Raw genomic sequence first — 19,468 nt, 5'->3', positions numbered from 1 at the left:
CCGCCCCCAGCTCCAATTGGCTGACGAGTTAAAAGTCTCGTTGCTGATTGGCTATGTTCTCCACCGGCATTTTTGAATCTGTCTGGTGGACAGCGCTGAGCGAGGTGAGCTGATACCGCAGCTGCATGCTGAGGGAGACCTGACCCGGGACTTGTGCGTCAAAGGGAGCGGGGTGCGGTCCGCGGGCACAGGAGGCCGACCGGCCCCTGGGCTTGGCTGAGCGCTGCTCTGTTTGCTTTGGGGAGAGGATGCAGGGCACGGAACTAGACGCACGGATCTGCTGCAGTGTCACCATCGAGCGCCTCAGCCCCAGCGACCCGGGCCCTAAGCGACGGGTGATCAGCGACGCCGGCCTGACCCTGGGCCGGAACGAGTTCCGGGAGCTGGTGCTGCAGGTGAGCGGCGGCGGCGGTGCGGTTCACAGCTTCGCGCTACGCGGAGAAGTGCGGCTCTTCACGCGCTTCGTGCGGGACGGGAAAAGCGGCCTGTGGCTGGGCCCCCCGCGCCTGCAGCTGTTGATCTCCAACTGCCCCCCAGACAGCCTCCGGCGCTTCCTCCGGCTGCTGCGCATCAAGCTCGAGGCTGTGGGGCGGGGGGCAAAACCCATCACGGAGCGAGCGCGGCTGCTCTCCAGTCTTCCGCATACCTTCGACACCATCAGCCCCGTTCAGGCCCGGGACGTGCAGCAGGCTCTCCATCGGCGGGCTCAGCTGAGCTGCGAAGCGACGCCCGTGAAAGGGCAGCCCCCTATGGACCGCAAGGACAACGGTCTCTGCAGCAAGCCCCGGAAAAGAGCCAGGGCAGAATCGGCTGAGGCGAGCGCTGAAAGGGATCCCCAGGTACGCACGAGGGCGGGAGGGATGTCCGATTTGGGAGGGCTGCGGAAGACCTGTGGGAGGAGGAATTGCTGATCTCTAGTATGTTTTTTAGGGTGCGGGGGGGAGAGGGAGAGGGTTAGGGTTAGAAATGAAGTCCTCAATTGAAACTTTAAAGGGCGCAATCCATAGTCTATGCAGACTGAAGGATGCCCACCTGGGGGGGAGAGAAGGTCCTTTGTGAGTTGTGGACTGTGAGAAGTGGCAGTAGACTTTGTTTGCATAAAATGAATCCTTTTTAATTGGAAAGAAAGTCTGTCTGCGGCTCACTCTGAAGGTAGCCTGCATTGGTAGAGCTGAGCCCTTTCTCTAGTATTTAGCAAACACTTGGCAATATGTGTTAATTAACATGGTTTTAAGCCCAAGTTACTACTTAAACTAGAAAAAGACAACAGAGTTTAAAGAATCACAGAGGTAGCTGTGCTCATCTGTATCTTCGAGAGCAAGAAGTCCTGCGGCACCTTATAGATTAACAGATATTTTGGAGCATAAGCTAAAATGATCAAGGTAAGCAAATCAGAGAGCAGAGGGGTGGGGGGGGGCAGAATCTAGAATTAGATTAAGCCAGGTATGCCAAAGAGCCCCTATAATGTCCCTATTGGAGGGGTAGCCATGTTAGTCTGGATCAGTAACAGCATCAAAGGATCCTGTGGCACCTCATAGACTAATAGAAAGGTCTTGAGCATGAGCTTTCATGAGCACAGACTCACTTCATCAGATGCTGGTCATGGAAATCTGCAGGGCCAGGTATAAATAAGCCAGAGCAAGGCTGGGGATAACAAGGTTAGCTCAGTCAGAAAGGGTGAGGCTTACTACCAGCAGTTGATCTGGAGGTGTGAACACCAAGGGAGGGGAAGCTGCTTTTGTATTTAGCCAGCCATTCACAGTCTTTGTTTAAGCCTGAGCTGAGGGTGTCGAATTTGCAGATGAATTATAGCTCAGCAATTTCTTTTTGGATTCTGGTCCTGAAATTTTTTTGCTGTAGGATAGCTACTTTTAAGTCTGCTACTGTGTGGGCCGGGAGATTGAAGTGCTCTCCTACGAGTTTTTGTATATTGCCATTTCTCATATCTGATTTGTGTGCGTTTATTCTTTTACATACAGACTGTCCAGTTTGTCCGATGTGTGTAGCAGAGGGGCATTGCTGGCACATGATGGCATAAATTATATTGGTAGATGTGCAGCTGAATGAACCCACGGAGCTCAGCCATCAGATGTAAAAGAGCTTGATTCACGTATGCTGTGCAAAATAGAGCATGTTGTAATAACAGTGGGGATATTAGCTTCAGAAACATCCAAACGGGTCAATATGCATCTGAACCTCACTTTCAAATGTCCAAAGGCACATTCCATGATCATTCTGCACCTGCTCAATCTGTAATTAAAGTTCTTCTTTACACGTCTCCCTAGGTGCTCCACCTTAGGTGTCAGGCTTGCCCTGGCACTGCAGCTCAGAGATCTTGCTAGCTTTTTCTGCCAGACCATGCATGCGCGGCCCCACTGTTCCTCTTCATGCTCTTTTTCACCACATGCACGGTCCGGTCGCATCCAGTTCCTCTCAGCTGCCAATGGCTGCAGGTGGCACTTGCAACTCTCTCTCTCTGGCTTGACCATTCTTCTAATTTACACATTCCTCGTTGGGTTTGTGATTTGGTGACAGAGACTCTGTTGTTATTGTTGGGCTAGTTAAGTTGATTCAGCATTAGGCCACCATTTGGCTGATGCTTAGTTTCCTGTTGACTGTGTTGTGAAATCATTTACAAAGTTTTCCAGAGCAAGGACTCCTTATCTGTTAGTGCTTTACGTTTCAAAGAGCTGTTAATTATGCCTGGCACAGCTGGCTTTAAGAAGTGTGAAACTTGCCGTGAGGCAATGCCTGCCTCTGGTGGACATTCCCGCTGTATTCAGTGCTTGGGAGAAGGCCAGGTGCCTCTGAAGTGCCCTCATTGTTCTAAGTTAACCGCGCAGGTCCTGAGAGACAGGGATGCATCTTTGCATGCTCTGGTTTGAGAAGGCCTTACAACCTGCTCTGCTTGAAAGGGGTGAGCGTTCTCAAGAGGGCCAACAAAAGCGTAGAATGCTGTCCACCAAAGCAGTCGCACAAAAGCATCCTAAAGTCTCTCCCACTCAATCGCTACCCAGTCTGCTTGCAGGTGTGACGAGCGAGACTGAAGTGGGCCCTGGAATGGTCTCTGGCACTCCTTAAGAAGGCCAAGACTAAGAGGAAGCCTTCATCTACAATGCAAGAGATGGAACCGGGTGCCTCACGAGCTCCTGACCATCATAAGGCAGCACCAACGGTCCTGGCTTTAGCGGCACCAATTAAATCTCAATCAGCAGCACCGGCTCACACATCAATGGAACCGGCAACCCAGGCACCACGACGTACACCCTCGCCACCGACAATCCCAGCACCACGGCATGCAGAGCCAGTTCCTGCGTTCTCGGTACCGACTTCATTGATGCTGACAATTTCAACAAGACATGGAAAGGCAAACACCAAGTCATCTCATAGGCACCATCGAGACCCCTCACCTCAGCATCCGACATCAACTTTACAGATTTCTCCAGGACGGTATTCCATTCCTTCACCATTTTGAGTCCCCTCGCCTCCACACCATATTCTAAGGTCACCATCTCCAGTGTTGAGATCACAATCTCCCTGGCGGTGTGAAGCTGAATCCAGGAGGTGATCAAGTAGCCATCCCTCCATGTCACTGCCTCAGTACTCCAGGCATTCACATTCTCATTCATCTCATGAGCACAGCTTATGGGTGTTACTCGCCATAGGCACATCACTCGCCAGACAGACATCATCATTATTCATGCTGTGCAAGGCCTCGAATGTTCAGAGCTGTAAGTGCAAGAGCCAACAGAACTACCAGAGAGGCTTTCTGTGGCATCCTGGTCTCCCAGCCCTTCTCCGATGCTCCACCACCATTGGGTTCTCTGACTTTATCTCAACCACCTTTGTCAAGAGAAGAGGAAGTTTGATTCTCGGATACTGACTTTTCTCCCGGACCATCCTCATCCAATGATCCGTCCTTATCTTTGCCTTATGAAGTGGTCATCCTGGGCAATGTGTCTCCCCCAGACAATCTCTGAGTTCCAGGACTTATTTCAAAAAGTGTCCAACTCTCTAAAGAGACAAGAGTTGTAGAAGAATTTGAGACCCACCCCGTCTCTACTAAAATTGCTATTCCGCTGGGTGAGGCCATCATAGAGGTAGCCGATAACATCTGGCAGACGCCAGCATGTGCACCTGCCACAAATGAGAGTGGACAAGAAGTACTTTGTCACATCTGCGGTTATGGAATACTTGTTTACCCACCCTCAGCCAAATTCTTCAGTGGCGGAATCCTCACTACAGGGAGCAAAGGCACCTCAATACAAGTCCATGGACAAGGACTCCAATAACTGGACTTATTCAGGTGAAAGATTTATTCATCCTCTACATTCATGTTGCACGTGGCAAATTATGCTGTGTATTTGTTGAACTACAATTTTGATGATTACTCCAAGCTGGACATCACTGATGGAGTATCTGCCCGATTCAAAAAAGGCGTTATTGAAGGCCATTATTCAAGAGGGCTATGCTGCCTCCAGGGCTAGTGTCCAGATTGCACTTGACCTCACAGCCTGGCTGATTGCTGGTTCAACGTGGTGGAGGAGCTCTGTTCAGATCAAGTGAAGACAGTTCTCATACAGCGTAGATGGGAAAACCCACAAAAGACTGACATTTTGAAATGGTTACGGTTCGGGGTCTGGTGCTCCTCTAGACAACTGTTACTAAGCAAAGCATGAATTCACTTGATCCTTAACTATATAGTAGACCTGAAATGGCAAGGGCTAGCACTAGCATTGATAAAGGTACATCTGGCTGCTATATCAGCCTCAGACACACAGTAGATGACATGTTGGTCTTTGCTCACCCAGTTACGGCATGATTCCTTAAAGGGCCTGTGAATCTATACCCACCAAGGCGGCTGGTAGCTCCCCTGTGGAGCTTGGACTTGGTCTTAGAGACATTGACGAGAGGCCTGTTCAAACCTTTGGCCACGACTGTGCTCAAACTGCTGTCGCTAAAGACCACCTTCCTCCTGGCAATCACGTCGGCCTGAAGGGTGAGCGAGTTATTGGCTGTTGAAGCACAAGACTTCTTTGTGTTTAGGCGGCTAACATTCAGCTTTATTGAATTCAATAAGGCAACAGATAAGCCAAACAGGACACTAGTAAAACCAGGTCCAGCAAGGCTGCTTGATGCAGCTAACCCTAGTATTTTATACCCTTACACAAACAAGCCCAGTGTCAGAGGCAATTAGAGAATCGTAAATCACTTCTCAAAGAGAAACTGTTATCAGCAAGAGAAACAGGTACTAGGGAGCTGGAGCCTTGACGCCAAATGCATTATCGCATTCCATAGAGCTCATCCTTCCTGCTATTCCCAAACAGGTCAAGGGAAGTACAGGCTCTTGTGTGCGTGAAGCAGTAAGGGATGTGAAATGGCTTCTTATAGAAGATGGTTTCCACACAGCCCTTATGGCAACTCCACCTTATACGATCTTTAACACGGACAGGGCGACACTCACATTACATCCCTGTTTCATCCTCAAAGTTGCCTTGGATTTTCATGTCAATGAGCTGGTAGAGCTGCCCGTGTTTTATCCTAAACTGCATACTTCAGCACGAGAGGTGCAACTGCACTCCCTGGATGGCAGAAGAGCCTTGGTCTTCTACATGGACAGGACCAAGCACTTTCAGAAGACAGAGAGGCTAATGATGTCCATAGCTCATTGCTCTAAAGGTGAGGTAATTTCCTTGCAAAGACTTTCTAACCTTATCACGTCTTACATCACAATATACTATTCACTGAGGGGATTGTCCTTGCCGCGCCAACCGAGGACACATTTGACCAGAGCGATGGCAGCGTCAACGGTGTTCTTCAGAGGAATATCTGCTGGGCAGTGACCAGGGCATGCTACGACACGTTCTTCAAGCATTACACTGTCTACTGACAGATGACTGAGGATACCTCCTTGTCCACAGCAGTGATGTCTGTCCTGGACAAGACCTGAATTTGGTACCCACCGCCAGTTTTTCAGGGATGGGGGGGAGTACTGCTACTCAATCACCTAAGGTGGAGCACCCACGGGGCCACTTGAAGAAAGAGAAGTTACTCACCTTTGTGCAGAAACAATCATAGAATCATAGAAGAGTAGGACTGGAAGGGACCTCGAGAGGCCATCAAGTCCAGCCCCCTGCCCTCATGGCAGGACCAAGCATTTTCTAGACCATCCCTGAAAGCCATCTATCTAACCTCTTCTTAAACAGCTCCAATGATGGAGATTCTACCACCTCCGTTGGCAATTCGTTCCAGTGTTTGATCACCCTGACAGTTAGGAACTTTTTCCTAATGTCCAACCTGAACCTCCCCTGCTTCAATTTCAGTCCATTGCCTCTTGCTCTATCCTCAGAGGCAAGGAAGAACAAGTTCCCTCCCTCTGCCTTATGACACCCTTTTAAATACCTGAAAACTGCTATCATGTCCCCTCTCAATCTTCTCTTTTCCAAACTAAACAAGCCCAGTTCTTTCAGCCTTTCTTCATAGGTCATGTTCTCTAGACCTTTGATCATTCTTGTTGCTCTCCTCTGGACCCTCTCCAATTTCTCCACATCCTTCCTGAACTGCGGTGCCCAGAACTGGACACAATACTCCAGCTGAGGCCTAACCAGCACAGAGTAGAGTGGGAGAATGACTTCTCGTGTCTTGTTCATGACACACCTGTTAATGCATCCTAGAATCATGTTTGCCTTTTTCGCAACAGCATCACACTGTTGACTCATATTTAGCTTGTGGTCCACTATAACCCCGAGATCCCTTTCTGCTGTACTCATTCCTAGGCAGTCCTTTCCCATTCTGTATGTGTGACACTGATTGTTTCTTCCCAAGTGGAGCACTTTGCATTTGTACTTATTAAACTTCATCCTGTTTACCTCAGCCCATTTCTCCAGTTTATCCAGATCCTTTTGAATTATGACCCTATCCTCCAAAGAAGTTGCAACCCCTCCCAGCTTGGTATCATCTGTAAACTTAATAAGTGTACTTTCTATGTCAATATCTAAATCGTTAATGAAGATATTGAACAGAACCGGTCCTAAAACAGACCTGTGGAACCCCACTAGTTATACTTTTCCAGCCGGATTGAAAACCATTAATAACTACTCTCTGGGTATGGTTATCCAGCCAGTTGTTCACCCACCTTACAGTAGCCCCATCTAAGTTGTATTTGAGTAGTTTATTGATAAGTATATTATGTGAGACCGTGTCAAATGCTTTACTGAAGTCTAGGTATGCCACATCCACCGCTTCTCCCTTATCCAGAAGACTCATTATTCTATCAAAGAAAGCTATTAGATTGATTTGACATGATCTGTTTTTAACAAAGCCATGCTGGCTGTTCCCTATCACCTTACCACCTTCCAAATGCTTGCAGATGATTTCTTTAATTACCTGCTCCATTATCTTTCCTGGCACAGAAGTTAAGCTGACTGGCCTGTAGTTTCCTGGGTTATTCTTATTCCCCTTTTTATAGCTGGGCACTATATTTGCCCTTTTCCAGTCTTCTGGAATCTCTCCCGTCTCCCACGATTTATCAAAAATGATTGCTAAAGGCTCAGATACCTCTTCTATCAGCTCCTTGAGGATTCTAGGATGCATTTCATTTCAATGTATTTTTTGAGATGTGTCCCCATGGGTGCTCCACCACCCACTTTCCACCCCGCTTCAGATTCTTCTTTGTGCTTTCTAGTTCAAGGCCAGAGCGGTTTCAAGGAACTGGATGTCACCGGACCACACATGTGATGAAAAGAGCGTGGAGAGGAGCTGCGGAGCTGCCATGCAGTCCAGCAGAAACAGCTAGCAATATCTCTGAGCTGTGGCACCAGGACAAGCTTGACACCTAAGCTGGAGCACCCACAGGGACACATCTCGAAGGACCATTGTTACTGCATGAAAGTGAATAACTTCTCTTTTTCCTTGGTGGCGTTCAGGACTCCTGTTTGGGTTTCATCAGGCAGGGAAGCCAAGAGTAAGCAGGGGGTTGCTCAATATAACAATGGGCATCTCCCCATCACCAATCTTGATTTTTCTGATCAGGGAAAAAAATCTCTTCCAGGGGCTTTTGGTACAGTCCTGAACTTTGGAATATGTGTGCGTCCTGAACCATCCCTGACCAGCCAATGTTGATGCCAGTAGAACAACCTTTGTGACCTACCAACCCTTGCATGAGCATGGAGAAGTATCCCTTTCGATTAATATACTCCGAGGCCAGGTGGGATGGGGCCATGATGGGGATGTGCATGCCATCTGTTGCCCCACTGCACTTAGAATCATAGAATCATAGAAGAGTAGGACTGGAAGGGACCTCAAGAGGCCATCGAGTCCAGCCCCCTGCCCTCATGGCAGGACCAAGCACTTTCTAGACCATCCCTGAAAGCCATCTATCTAACCTGTTCTTAAATATCTCCAGTGATGGAGATTCTACCACCTCCCTTGACAATTTGTTCCAGTGTTTGATCACCCTGACAGTTAGGAACTTTTTTCCTAATGTCCAACCTGAACCTCCCCTGGGGCAATTTCAGTCCATTGCCTCTTGTTCTATCCTCAGAAGCAAGGAAGAACAAGCTCCCTCCCTCTGCCTTATGACACCCTTTTAGATACCTGAAAACTGCTATCATGTCCCCTCTCAATCTTCTCTTTTCCAAACTAAACAAGCCCAATTCTTTCAGCCTTTCTTCATAGGTCATGTTCTCTAGACCTTTGATCATTCTCGTTGCTCTCCTCTGGACCCTCTCCAATTTCTCCACATCCTTCCTGAACTGCGGTGCCCAGAACTGGACACAATACTCCAGCTGAGGCCTAACCAGCGCAGAGTAGAGCGGGAGAATGACTTCTTGTGTCTTGTTCACAACACACCTGTTAATGCATCCTAGAATGTTTGCTTTTTTTGCAACAGCATCACACTGTTGACTCATATTTAGCTTGTGGTCCACTATAACCCCTAGATCCCTTTCTGCTGTACTTACTCCTAGGCAGTCCTTTCCCATTCTGTATGTAAAGTCCTGGGCAGCAAAGCCATCCACTGTGTCCTGTGCATCTCCCAGGGTCACAGTCTTCCTGAGGAGATGCCGACAGATTGCATGGGCCACATACCCCACTGTAGATCTGCCAACCCCAAACTAATTTGCCAGAGACCGGTAACTGGGGAAGTTTGCAACTCCCGACAGTGCAATTGCCACTCGCTTCTGTACCGTTAAAGCCTGCCTCATTTTGGTGTTGCTGTGCTTCAGGGAGGGCAACAATGCATTACAAAGGGCTTGTCTACACTTGCCCCCAACTTCGAAGGGAGCATGTTAATCAGGGCGACAAGAGATTACTAATGGAGTGCTGTGGTGAATGTGTAGCACTTCATTAGGCTAATTCTCCCCCGCAGCAACTTCAAAGCTTCAAACTTTGAAGTCCTGACATGCATGTAGACATAAGTGTGTGGCATAAGTGTCCCGGCCAAAGTTTCATAAAGGTGGACCTGAGCATGCAAAAGTTCTGCACCCACTGCTGGTCATCCCAGGACTCCAAAATGGTGTGATCCCACCAATGTGTGCTGGTCTCTCAGGTCCAAAAACAGTGCTCCACTGTCATCAATGCATTCATGGCAGCCAACAACTCAGCATTCTTGGACTGCAGTTGGCACAATTGCTTTTCTAAATCATCATCATCAGCTGCAGCAGCAGCAGGAGGATAAGCACCATTGAGCTTTGGAACTGAAGGACAAATTGTGAGCTGCTGTGGTTGCTGAAACAATCTGTGCTATGAGTTGGAGTGCTCATGGATCCATGCTCCTGCTGGAATGCTTCAGCAGGAAATGGCATGATCTCCAGTTCTGGTTAGTGATGCAGTGCATTATGGAATAGTGCTTGGAATTTTGGGATTCGAACCTGAGACACCAACAAGGAACCAAGGATAAGGCAATATAACATAGGTACCCAAAATTCAGTGCTCACGCTGTTGAGCTTGCCCTATGCATGTATCCAGACACTTATTTCTGTGACAGTGGCAGCCGCTCCACTCCCAGTTGTACGGCTCTTGCCTTGCATTGATAATACTTGTGGGGCCACTGGTCTTGCTTTCTTTCCACTGCATGATGGTAGAAGATTCTGCCTTTTGACTTCTTTTTGCTTGCTATTAAAACGTCCGTCCCCCCCCCCCCCCCAAAAAAAAAGTGGGGGGCAGGTGCGGGGGGGAGAAAGGGGATGGAAAATTATCATTTCAACCAGTAATGTCGCATAAACTCTTCTTCCTATTTCTAACACACCATGGGGCTCTGACATCAGCCAGTCCCATCCCACTACCTTTGTACAGCTACAACTACAAAGTAGCTTGTTGCACCTACTTCCAAAATGGTCACTTTCCCAGACATAATCCCAAAGAGCTCCAGGCCCACACAGATATCTAACAGCTTGTGAAAAAACCTACACAAGTACGGATTAGGAATTCAAAAACTGACCATTCACAGTCATGTATGAAGAAGGCACAAAGCTAAGAATTGTTCCTGTCTCCTTAGGAAGATGGACAGGGTGCTCAGATCCACTTCTGCCAGCTCTTCCTCTGTCCGGGCCTCCTGGACCATTCTTCTGCAAGTGCAGCAGAAAAAGCCAATCATGAGCCACCGCTATACAAAGCTTTACTGGTGTGTGAAAACTTGTCTTCATCGCTGCCTCCCTCTCCCACATATGTTAGCCCCACTTGATGAACAGAAACTAGAGTCGTTGACCTCAGTCACAGCTCCATCCTTCCTTTCATCACCCCTTCTACTTCTCCAAGGCTCTCGAGACCTAGCCTGTGAGGACACAAACCTAGAATGCCTGCCTGTGACCCATAAGGAGACAGGACAAAACAAAGGACAAAAGACAGAGAAACAGTGTTGGGCAACACAGGAGAGAAAAAGAAAAACACGAGGGCAAGACAAACAAAACACCACCAGGAGTCAGACTACTGGAGTCAACTATGTGATGAGGAGGACGCTCCACTTTTGCCCAGAGAAATGAGACCTCCTGAAAATGGAGACCTTGGCTGCTTGTAACATCTGTGTACAAACTCAGCCTTAGCTAACAGGGTGTCTCTACCTGGAGCCATGTGGACCATGAGGAGAACCCTCTGCAGTGACAGTGGTGGCTGCTGCATTCCCAGCTGGACAGCTTTGGTCTCCAACATGCTTATGGGCTTGTTGCTCTCCGTCACTTTCCATCACATAACAGGAATGGACTGATGGTTGACTTCTCTTCCCTTACTACTAAACCCATTATAAGCAGGCGGGGGGTTGGGGGGAGAACTTACACAGGGCAATGGGAATGCAGAGATTCAATGTGGAGAAAAGGTGGTTCAAATTTCAAGAAGCTTTGAGGACACTTTTATTTGAGTTCGTAATATCAGGATTAAGCATTCATGTTTGTTATATATCAGTTTTTATCTCATGGTGTGGATACAGCCACTGCTAAGCAGAGAGGCTATGAGTGACCACACAGTGATGTGGTAGTCAGGTATATTGCTCTTGACAAGGTGCTCTCTGCATTAAGTGTACTGGCCTGCAGACAGTTTCCCACATCACAATTGACAAAAATGATAAAGATCCTGTTGTCCAGAAATCATGCAGTTTTATTTAGGGAACAGAGAAAATAAGGGCGTTCAGGGTGTGAGCTGTGTGTGAGGAGGTGGTCGGGGAGGGAAAATGAGGGTGCAAGGGCAAGTGTTCTATTACAGTCTTCAGCAGTTCCACCTGTGGGAAAGACAGGCTTCAGTCCCTTGAGACATCCTTGCAAGTTAAGGACAGCCTTGCTGTTGACTCCCTGAGCCCCATAATCTAACGTGTGTGGGAGAGGAGACTGTGGAACTTGGCAAGGCGCATGGGTCATTCAGCATATGGTGCTGGGGCTCCAGATCCTTTTCCTACACCCCTACCAGAGTGTCTCAGCAACACTACTAGCTCTCCCAGGAGCCTCAAGCGCTCATCCTGGGTCTTGTGTTTGTGTTTCCTGCATGCTGACCTCTCTGCATGCTCTGGTTTGTATCAGCTGCAATATCTCCTCCATGCATTTAATTGTGCCCTATTATTTGAGCAAGTGCAATCTGCCCACAGCATGTCATCCTGAGTATATTTTTTTTCTTTCATCTTCTGATCTGTGATAGCTCAAGCACCGGAGGACTCAGGAGAATGGGCAACGGACTAATTGTTGAAGCTGCTGTAACACAAAAACGAAGGGATGACTTTAGAGAAGATACATTATTCAACACAAAAGCTAATCTTTCATCATGAAAAAACCTCCATGCTACACAATAGGCATTGTTATGTACAAAGTCAAAGCTTTGTGTTTAAGCACCTGCTAGACAGGTACAAGAGAGATCCGCACAGTGCAGCTAGACTTGGCTTGGTGGCAGATGTGGTAAGCAACAGTTTGGGATTCTTGCTCTTTACCTTCTGCTCTGAAAGGATGTGTGGCAGCAAACTGCAGCTCTCATGGCTAGATTAGTATATGCAAAAGGTGGGTAGGGGAGCCAGGTGTGACTGCAGGGGCTCATATAGGGGTGGGAGAGCCAGACATAACTTCAGGGGATCAAGCATTCAGCATGTGTTCAACCCCCCTCACCCCACCCCCTGATTTGCTGGGAGAGTACAACTTTCCCTTCCCACAGGGGCTTGCCAGGGAAAGGAGGGAAATGAATATGCTTGCAGGAGCTCATGTAGTCAGCAAACCTGGGGTCATGATTTGGGGATGAGCAAATGGAGATGTGCTGTCTCAGTGGTATCAGTTACAGAGCTTGCCCTGCTTCATCCAGGCTGCTGTGTACAATATCCATCTTCTCCGAATCACAGAGCATGATCAGGAGTGGATGCTGACTGAATGTGGCCAGAAACCTGGACCTTGTGTTGCAATTGTACCAGATCACTTACTGCTGGCTCGGCATGGAATAGTGTCCTACCATGCAGAATGGAATAAGGCAAGAGTTCCCAGAAATCTCAGGATAAAAAGTACCTCTGAGAGCTATGTAGAGATGTGCTGGTTGGATTTCTGTTCTGTCTCCAGGCACGTTAACAAACTGTTCCAGGGAGCCCCTGCTGTGTAGGGGGAGTGGTCGCTACAGATAAATCCAATGATCTTTTCCCACTTGTAGCATGATTACAAATGTGAACTCCCCAGAAGTGCCCTCCCCACCATCAAGGTCTAGCAACAATATGTTGTGGAAGGAGGAGATTGGCTCCAAAACTTAAAAGGTCCTGTCTGTTGGTAAGCTCAGATGCTCCACTTGCATTCTCTCACTCTTCCTCATCTACAATGTCCTCCTTGTTGCAGGAGGCTGCCTGATGAGCTGCTTGGGAGGTATCTGCACACACCACTGGTTGGGCCCCTCCCCTAGAGTCCTATGCAGCCACTCATAGAAGTGGCATGCCTGTGTCTCTGAGTCAGGTGGATTGTTTGCCCCCTTTGCTGTCTGGTATGCCTGCCTGAATCCCTTTATTTTCACACAGCTCTGGTTGTCCCTGGTGTATCCTTTTCCCCCCATTCTCTGTGATTTGTCGCATAGTTATCAGTGTTTCTCCTGCTCCTTTGGAGTTGTGCTGGCACAGATCCCTCTCCTAGTCAGCTATCTTACCCAGGCTCTCCTGCATGTTCCATGCTCGACCTTATTTGCAGCCCTAGGCATTCATGGTCAGGTGTGCTGCTGTGCCTGCCACACAGCCCAAACAGGAAATGAAGTTCAGATTTTCTTAGGGTTTTTCCTGTGTTCTTGGGAAAGCTGTGGAGTTGAAAATGCTGGTCAGATTGAGATACCTCCTGGAGTCCAAGAATATAGACTTTCACAGTACTGTGTCTGCAAGAACAAATTTAGCATTACTGTTTGTTAAATTGGAGTACAAAAAATCTATGTTAAGCACTCTTAAAGTTGGCAGAATGGGCTTGATGGTGTAGACTCTTTTTATAAAATTTACCTAATGCGTCTAAGTTTGATCTAAGCTCTCGTAGTGTAGACCAGGCCTAATATCCTAGGACTAGTATAGCTAGAACAGGGGTGGCTAACCCATGGCTCTTTGTTCAAAAAAATGCAGCTTTTGGTAGTTCAGAGCTGGGTTCATGTTTAACTTGTCCTGGGAATGGACCTGAACCCCATGTGGCAGGCATAGCAGCAGCAGATATGATTGGCTTTTGGGCTGTGAGGATGCCCACAACGTACCAAGGAGCAGCTGGATGCGACCATGTTCTTAGGAGGGTAGTATGCTCTGCCTTTTGCCTTTGCCTTTACCTTCATCTGCGCAGATGGCCCCTCTGCCCTCCCCTGCCACGTAGTAAAGCCCACCCTAGGACTATTATCCAGCCCAGAGCAGCTGCAGGAGGAGGTTCCAGGAGGATAACTGTCAAGCTTCCAGGTACTCCCTGTGCTTCGGGCTCCTTCTACCTACTCACTCCAAGCTGAGAGGTTGCCCATCCCTTATGCTCTGCCCCTCAGCCCTGTGAGTGTGCCATGAAGCAGGCACTCATGGCAGTCATGAGGTTGAGCAGGATTTGCAGGATGGTCTTGGTCACTTGCTTAGGATCTTTTATCCTGGTCATCTGCTATTTCCAAAGTATGTTGCATCCAGATAGGGGAAAAGTGCCCTATCTACTCCTTGTCTGGCTTCATCACTCTGGTTCTGGCTGGCAGACAGTGCACTACCCACTGCTGGAGTAAGGCTGCAAGAATGACTCTGTGATTCCTGCCTCTGGAATGGGTGGTAGTTTTTTATTCTTGTGTTTAAGGTATGTGGGGACAGACAGTGATGCTCCTGGGGCAGGGTTGGAGGTGAGATGGGAGGGGGAGAAACTAGTTGGGGATTAGAGAAGGGATATTTGGAAGATGCTGATGGGGGATGACTAGGGGGTCAGGATACTCGGGGAGTGGGGGGGCAGGGGCAGGATTAGCAGGAGATCACAGAAGTGGCCATATGTGGGAATTATGATATTTGGGGGTTTATTAGGGAATTAGAAGTATGTTATTATGGGATTGAGCGAGTGGGTGGATGCTGGTTGTGATAGTGGAGAGATGATTGGAGAGAGGGTGACATTAACACCCGGGAACGGGGGGACCTCAAACTCACATTGTGAACAGTGCTGGGTGTAGATGAGGTGAACTCTGAGTCCAGTCCGGTGGATCTCAGATCTCTCTCTCTCTTCCCATTTTTGATCCTTAATATGGGGGCTTAAGCAGTTGCAGGTTGTGCTGCTGCAGAAGGGTTGGGGCACTGGGCCAAGCTGCAGATTGGGATCCAGGTCCCTGCTTCTCCTTTGCTTTGGGGGCTGTGGTGGTACGGGGACCGTTACTGGAGGGAGTTGGGGGAGAAGGTCTCTGCTTCCCCTTAACTATGGGGGTGAGGCTGGGAGAGGCAGGAGGTGCAGAGTGGAAGGAGGTTTTGCTGTTTCCCAGTGTTCTTGGAGGCTGTTAGCCCTGTCCTGGCTCCCCTTTCCCAGGGTGACTGAGCTAGGGCTCAGGGCAATCTGGGCTGGAGAGGTGGTGGGTGAGATTGGCTGAGCTGTAGGCAGAGGGAGGAGCTATCAGGGAGGCCGAGTACTTAAACCCCGCTAGTAAGCGACCAGGGTGAATGCTAACAGGAGGGAGTTTTGAGAGGCTCTCCTGGAGGAGGAGAAGGAAGGAGCAAACTAAAGCACCTTGGGGTAAGTGGCTGCTTGTGTTTGGGGGTTCTGGGCTTGTGTTTGTTTGTTTGGAGTTTTGGAGTGCTGAGCTGAGTGTTTGTTTGAAAGGCCGTGTGCTCAGGCAGGCAGTTGGAAGCTGTGAGTCTTGATTAGGTTTGAATCGAAACACCGTGTGCTGATTGGCTGAGCTGTAGGCAGAGGGAGGAGCTATCAGGGAGGCTGAGCACTTAAACCCCGCTAGTAAGCGACCAGGGTGAGTGCTAACAGGAGGGAGTTTCTGAGAGGGGAGTTTAGAGGGGGAGCTTGGAGGGAGCCAGTGACTTCTATTGCCCTTAAACTTAAATCCTTTATGACAACCTCTATCTGAAACATTTAATTAAACCCTCATATATATTTAGAGTAGGAAATGGAGGCAGAAGCCCAGCAGCAGAGTGGGGGCTATCCTGTTTATTGTGTCGACTGCAGTATGTATGACTACCTACCCTGTGGGCAGGTGGCGTATGTGTGCGCTCGATGCAAGGAGCTCCTGGCCCTCAGAGACCGAGTGCGTGCTTTGGAGGCCAGGGTGGCTGAACTGGAGGAGCTAAGGAAGGCAGAGGTGTTTGTTGATGAGACTTTCTGGGACATAGTAGGGCTGTCCCACCTCCAATCTGACAGTCCTGATACTGTTACGGAGGATGAAAGGCTCAGGGAAGGAGAGCAGTCAAAGGGAGCAGAGGGAAACCATCCCATAGTTGGGACCCTCCTTCCAGAGGGTGCTATTGTATCCTCTCGCGCCGAGGATACTTCTCCGGGGGAGGGAGCTCCAGCTGTTAGGAAGAAGCAGGTTTTAGTAGTGGGGGATTCGATCATTAGGAATATAGATAGTTGGGTTTGTGATGACCGGGAGAACCGTATGGTGACTTGCCTGCCTGGTGCAAAGGTTGCGGGTGTCTCGAGGCATCTACACAGACTTATGGGCAGTGCTGGGGAGGAGCCAGTGGTCGTGGTACATGTCGGTACCAATGACATAGGGAAGGGTAGAAGAGATGTTCTGGAGGCCAAATTTAGGTTACTAGGAAAGAGACTGAAATCCAGAACATCTATGGCCAGATAGACAGGCAGAACTTCAGAGTCTCAATGCGTGGATGAGACGATGGTGTAGGGAAGAGGGGTTTAGATTTATTAGGAACTGGGGACGCTTTTGGGGTAGGGGGAGCCTATACAGGAATGATGGGCTCCACCTAAGTCAAGGTGGATCCAGACTGCTGGCATTAAACATTAAAAAGGTCGTAGAGCAGTTTTTAAACTAAGAGGTGAGGGAAAGCCGATTGGTGCGGGGGAGCACCTGGATCGGACGGAGACTTCTCTTACACGAGGCTCCATAGATAGGGATTCCCTAGAAGTTAGTCAGATAGGGAATGTGGGAAATAATATATGGGGAAGATCAGATGTGAAACAATCGCATATAAAAAAATCCAACGTGTCTGCGAAAGGCGGACATATAAATAGTGGTAGTTTTTTAAAGTGCTTTTACACAAATGCTAGGAGTCTGTCTAATAAGATGGGTGAACTGGAGTACCTCATATCAAAGGAGGAAGTTGACATAATAGGCATCACAGAAACATGGTGGAATGAGGACAATCAGTGGGACACTATCATACCAGGATATAAATTATATCGGAAAGACAGAACAGGTCGTGCAGGTGGCGGAGTGGTACTATATGTGAAGGATAATATAGAATCAAATGAAGCAAAAATCCTAGAGGAATCAAAATGTTCCATAGAATCATTATGGATAACAATTCATTCCTCTAATATGAATATGGCATTAGGAATATATTACCGACCACCTAACCAGGACAGTGATAGTGATTCTAAAATGTTAAGGGAGATTAGAGAGGCTATCAAAATAAAAAACACAGTAATAATAGGAGATTTCAATTATCCCCATATTGATTGGGTACATGTCACCTCAGGACGGGATTCAGAGATTAAATTTCTTGATGCCTTAAATGACTGCTTCTTGGAGCAGCTAGTACAGGAACCCACAAGGGGAGAGTCAATTCTCTATCTAATCCTGACTGGAACGCAGGATCTGGTCCAAGAGGTAACTGTTACTGGACCGCTTGGAAATAGTGACCACAATATAATAACTTTTAATATTCCTGTGTTGGGAAGAACACCGCAGCGGTCAAACACTCCGGCATTTAATTTCAAAAAGGGGAATTACACTAAAATGAGGAAGCTAGTTAAACAGAAACTAAAAGGTAGAGTAACTAAACTAAAATCCCTCAAAGCTGCATGGAAACTGTTTAAAGACACCATACTAGAGGCACAACTTAAATGTATACCCCAAATAAAAAAACACAGTAAGAGACCTAACAAAGAACCACCATGGCTTAACAGCCATGTTAAAAAGGCAGTGAGAGAGAGAAGGGCAGCTTTTAAAAAGTGGAAGTCAAATCCTAGTGAGGAAAATAGAAAGGAGCACAAACACTCCCAAATTAAGTGTCATAATGTAGTAAGAAAAGCCAAAAAAGATTCTGAGGAACAGCTAGCCAAAAATTCAAAAAATGATAGTAAAATGTTTTTTAAATACATTAGAAGCAGGAAGCCTGCTAAAAAAGCAGTGGGGCCCTTGGACGATAAAGATATAAAAGGAGCAATCAAGGAAGACAGTGCCATTGTGGAGCGATTAAATGATTTCTTTGCTTCAGTCTTCACGGCTGAGGATGTTACAGAGGTTCCTAAATCTGAGCCGGCCTTTTTAGGTGACAAATCTGAGGAACTCTCCCAGATTGAAGTGACATTAGAGGAGGTTTTGGAGTTAATTGATAAACTGAACAGTAACAAGTCTCCAGGACCAGACGGTATTCACCCAAGGGTTCTGAAAGAGCTCAAATGTGAAATTGCGGAGTTATTAACAGTGGTTTGTAACCTATCCTTTAAATCCACTTCGGTACCCAATGACTGGAAGATGGCCAATATAACGCCAATATTTAAAAAAGGCTCTAGAGGAGACCCTGGCAATTATAGACCGATAAGTCTAACATCAGTACCAGGCAAATTAGTAGAAACAATAGTAAAGAATAAAATTGCAAGGCACGTAGAAGAGCACGAATTGTTGGGCAAAAGTCAGCATGGTTTCTGCAGAGGGAAGTCGTGTCTAACTAATCTATTAGAATTCTTTGAAGGGGTTAATAAACATGCGGACAGGGGGCACTCAGTGGACATAATATACCTAGATTTCCAGAAAGCCTTTGACACGGTCCCACACCAAAGGCTTTTATGTAAATTAGGCAGTCATGGGATAGGAGGAAAGATCCTTTCATGGATCGGGAATTGGTTAAAAGACAGAAAACAAAGGGTTGGAATAAATGGTAAATTTTCACAATGGAGAGGGGTAACTAGTGGTGTTCCCCAGGGGTCAGTCCTGGGACCGATCCTGTTCAACTTGTTCATCAATGATCTAGAAAATGAGGTAAGCAGTGAGGTGGCAAAGTTTGCAGATGACACCAAGTTGTTCAGGACAGTCAAAACCAAAAGGGATTGTGAAGAACTACAAAAAGATCTCAGCAAACTGAGTGATTGGGCAGCAAAATGGCAAATGAAATTTAATGTGGGTAAGTGTAAGGTAATGCACATTGGAAAAAATAACCCAAATTACACGTACAACATGATGGGGTCAAATTTAGCTACGACAGATCAGGAAGGGGATCTTGGAGTTATAGTGGATAGTTCTCTGAAGACCTCCACGCAGTGTGCAGCGGCAGTTAGTAAAGCAAATAGGATGTTAGGAATTATTAAAAAAGGGATAGATAATAAGACAAAAGATATCATACTTCCCCTATATAAAACTATGGTACGCCCAC

At 47.5% G+C, this 19,468-nt stretch overlaps 1 protein-coding gene across 1 annotated transcript in view; it reads left to right on the top strand.

The window, feature by feature from the left end:
• The first annotated feature begins 248 nt into the window (after positions 1-248).
• The window catches only part of PIF1 (PIF1 5'-to-3' DNA helicase), a 118,251-nt gene continuing 99,031 nt past the window's right edge, over positions 249-19,468 (top strand). Inside the window, exon 1 of the mRNA XM_075002974.1 lies at positions 249-839. Coding sequence (XP_074859075.1) covers positions 249-839 — 591 coding nt within the window. The remainder of the gene's footprint in view (positions 840-19,468) is intronic.

Source organism: Carettochelys insculpta, chromosome 9 (assembly GCF_033958435.1).
Source record: "Carettochelys insculpta isolate YL-2023 chromosome 9, ASM3395843v1, whole genome shotgun sequence".
Taxonomy (NCBI): domain Eukaryota; kingdom Metazoa; phylum Chordata; order Testudines; family Carettochelyidae; genus Carettochelys; species Carettochelys insculpta.
The sequence above is the reverse complement of the archived record's forward strand: the minus strand, read 5'-3'. Positions and strand labels throughout refer to the sequence as shown.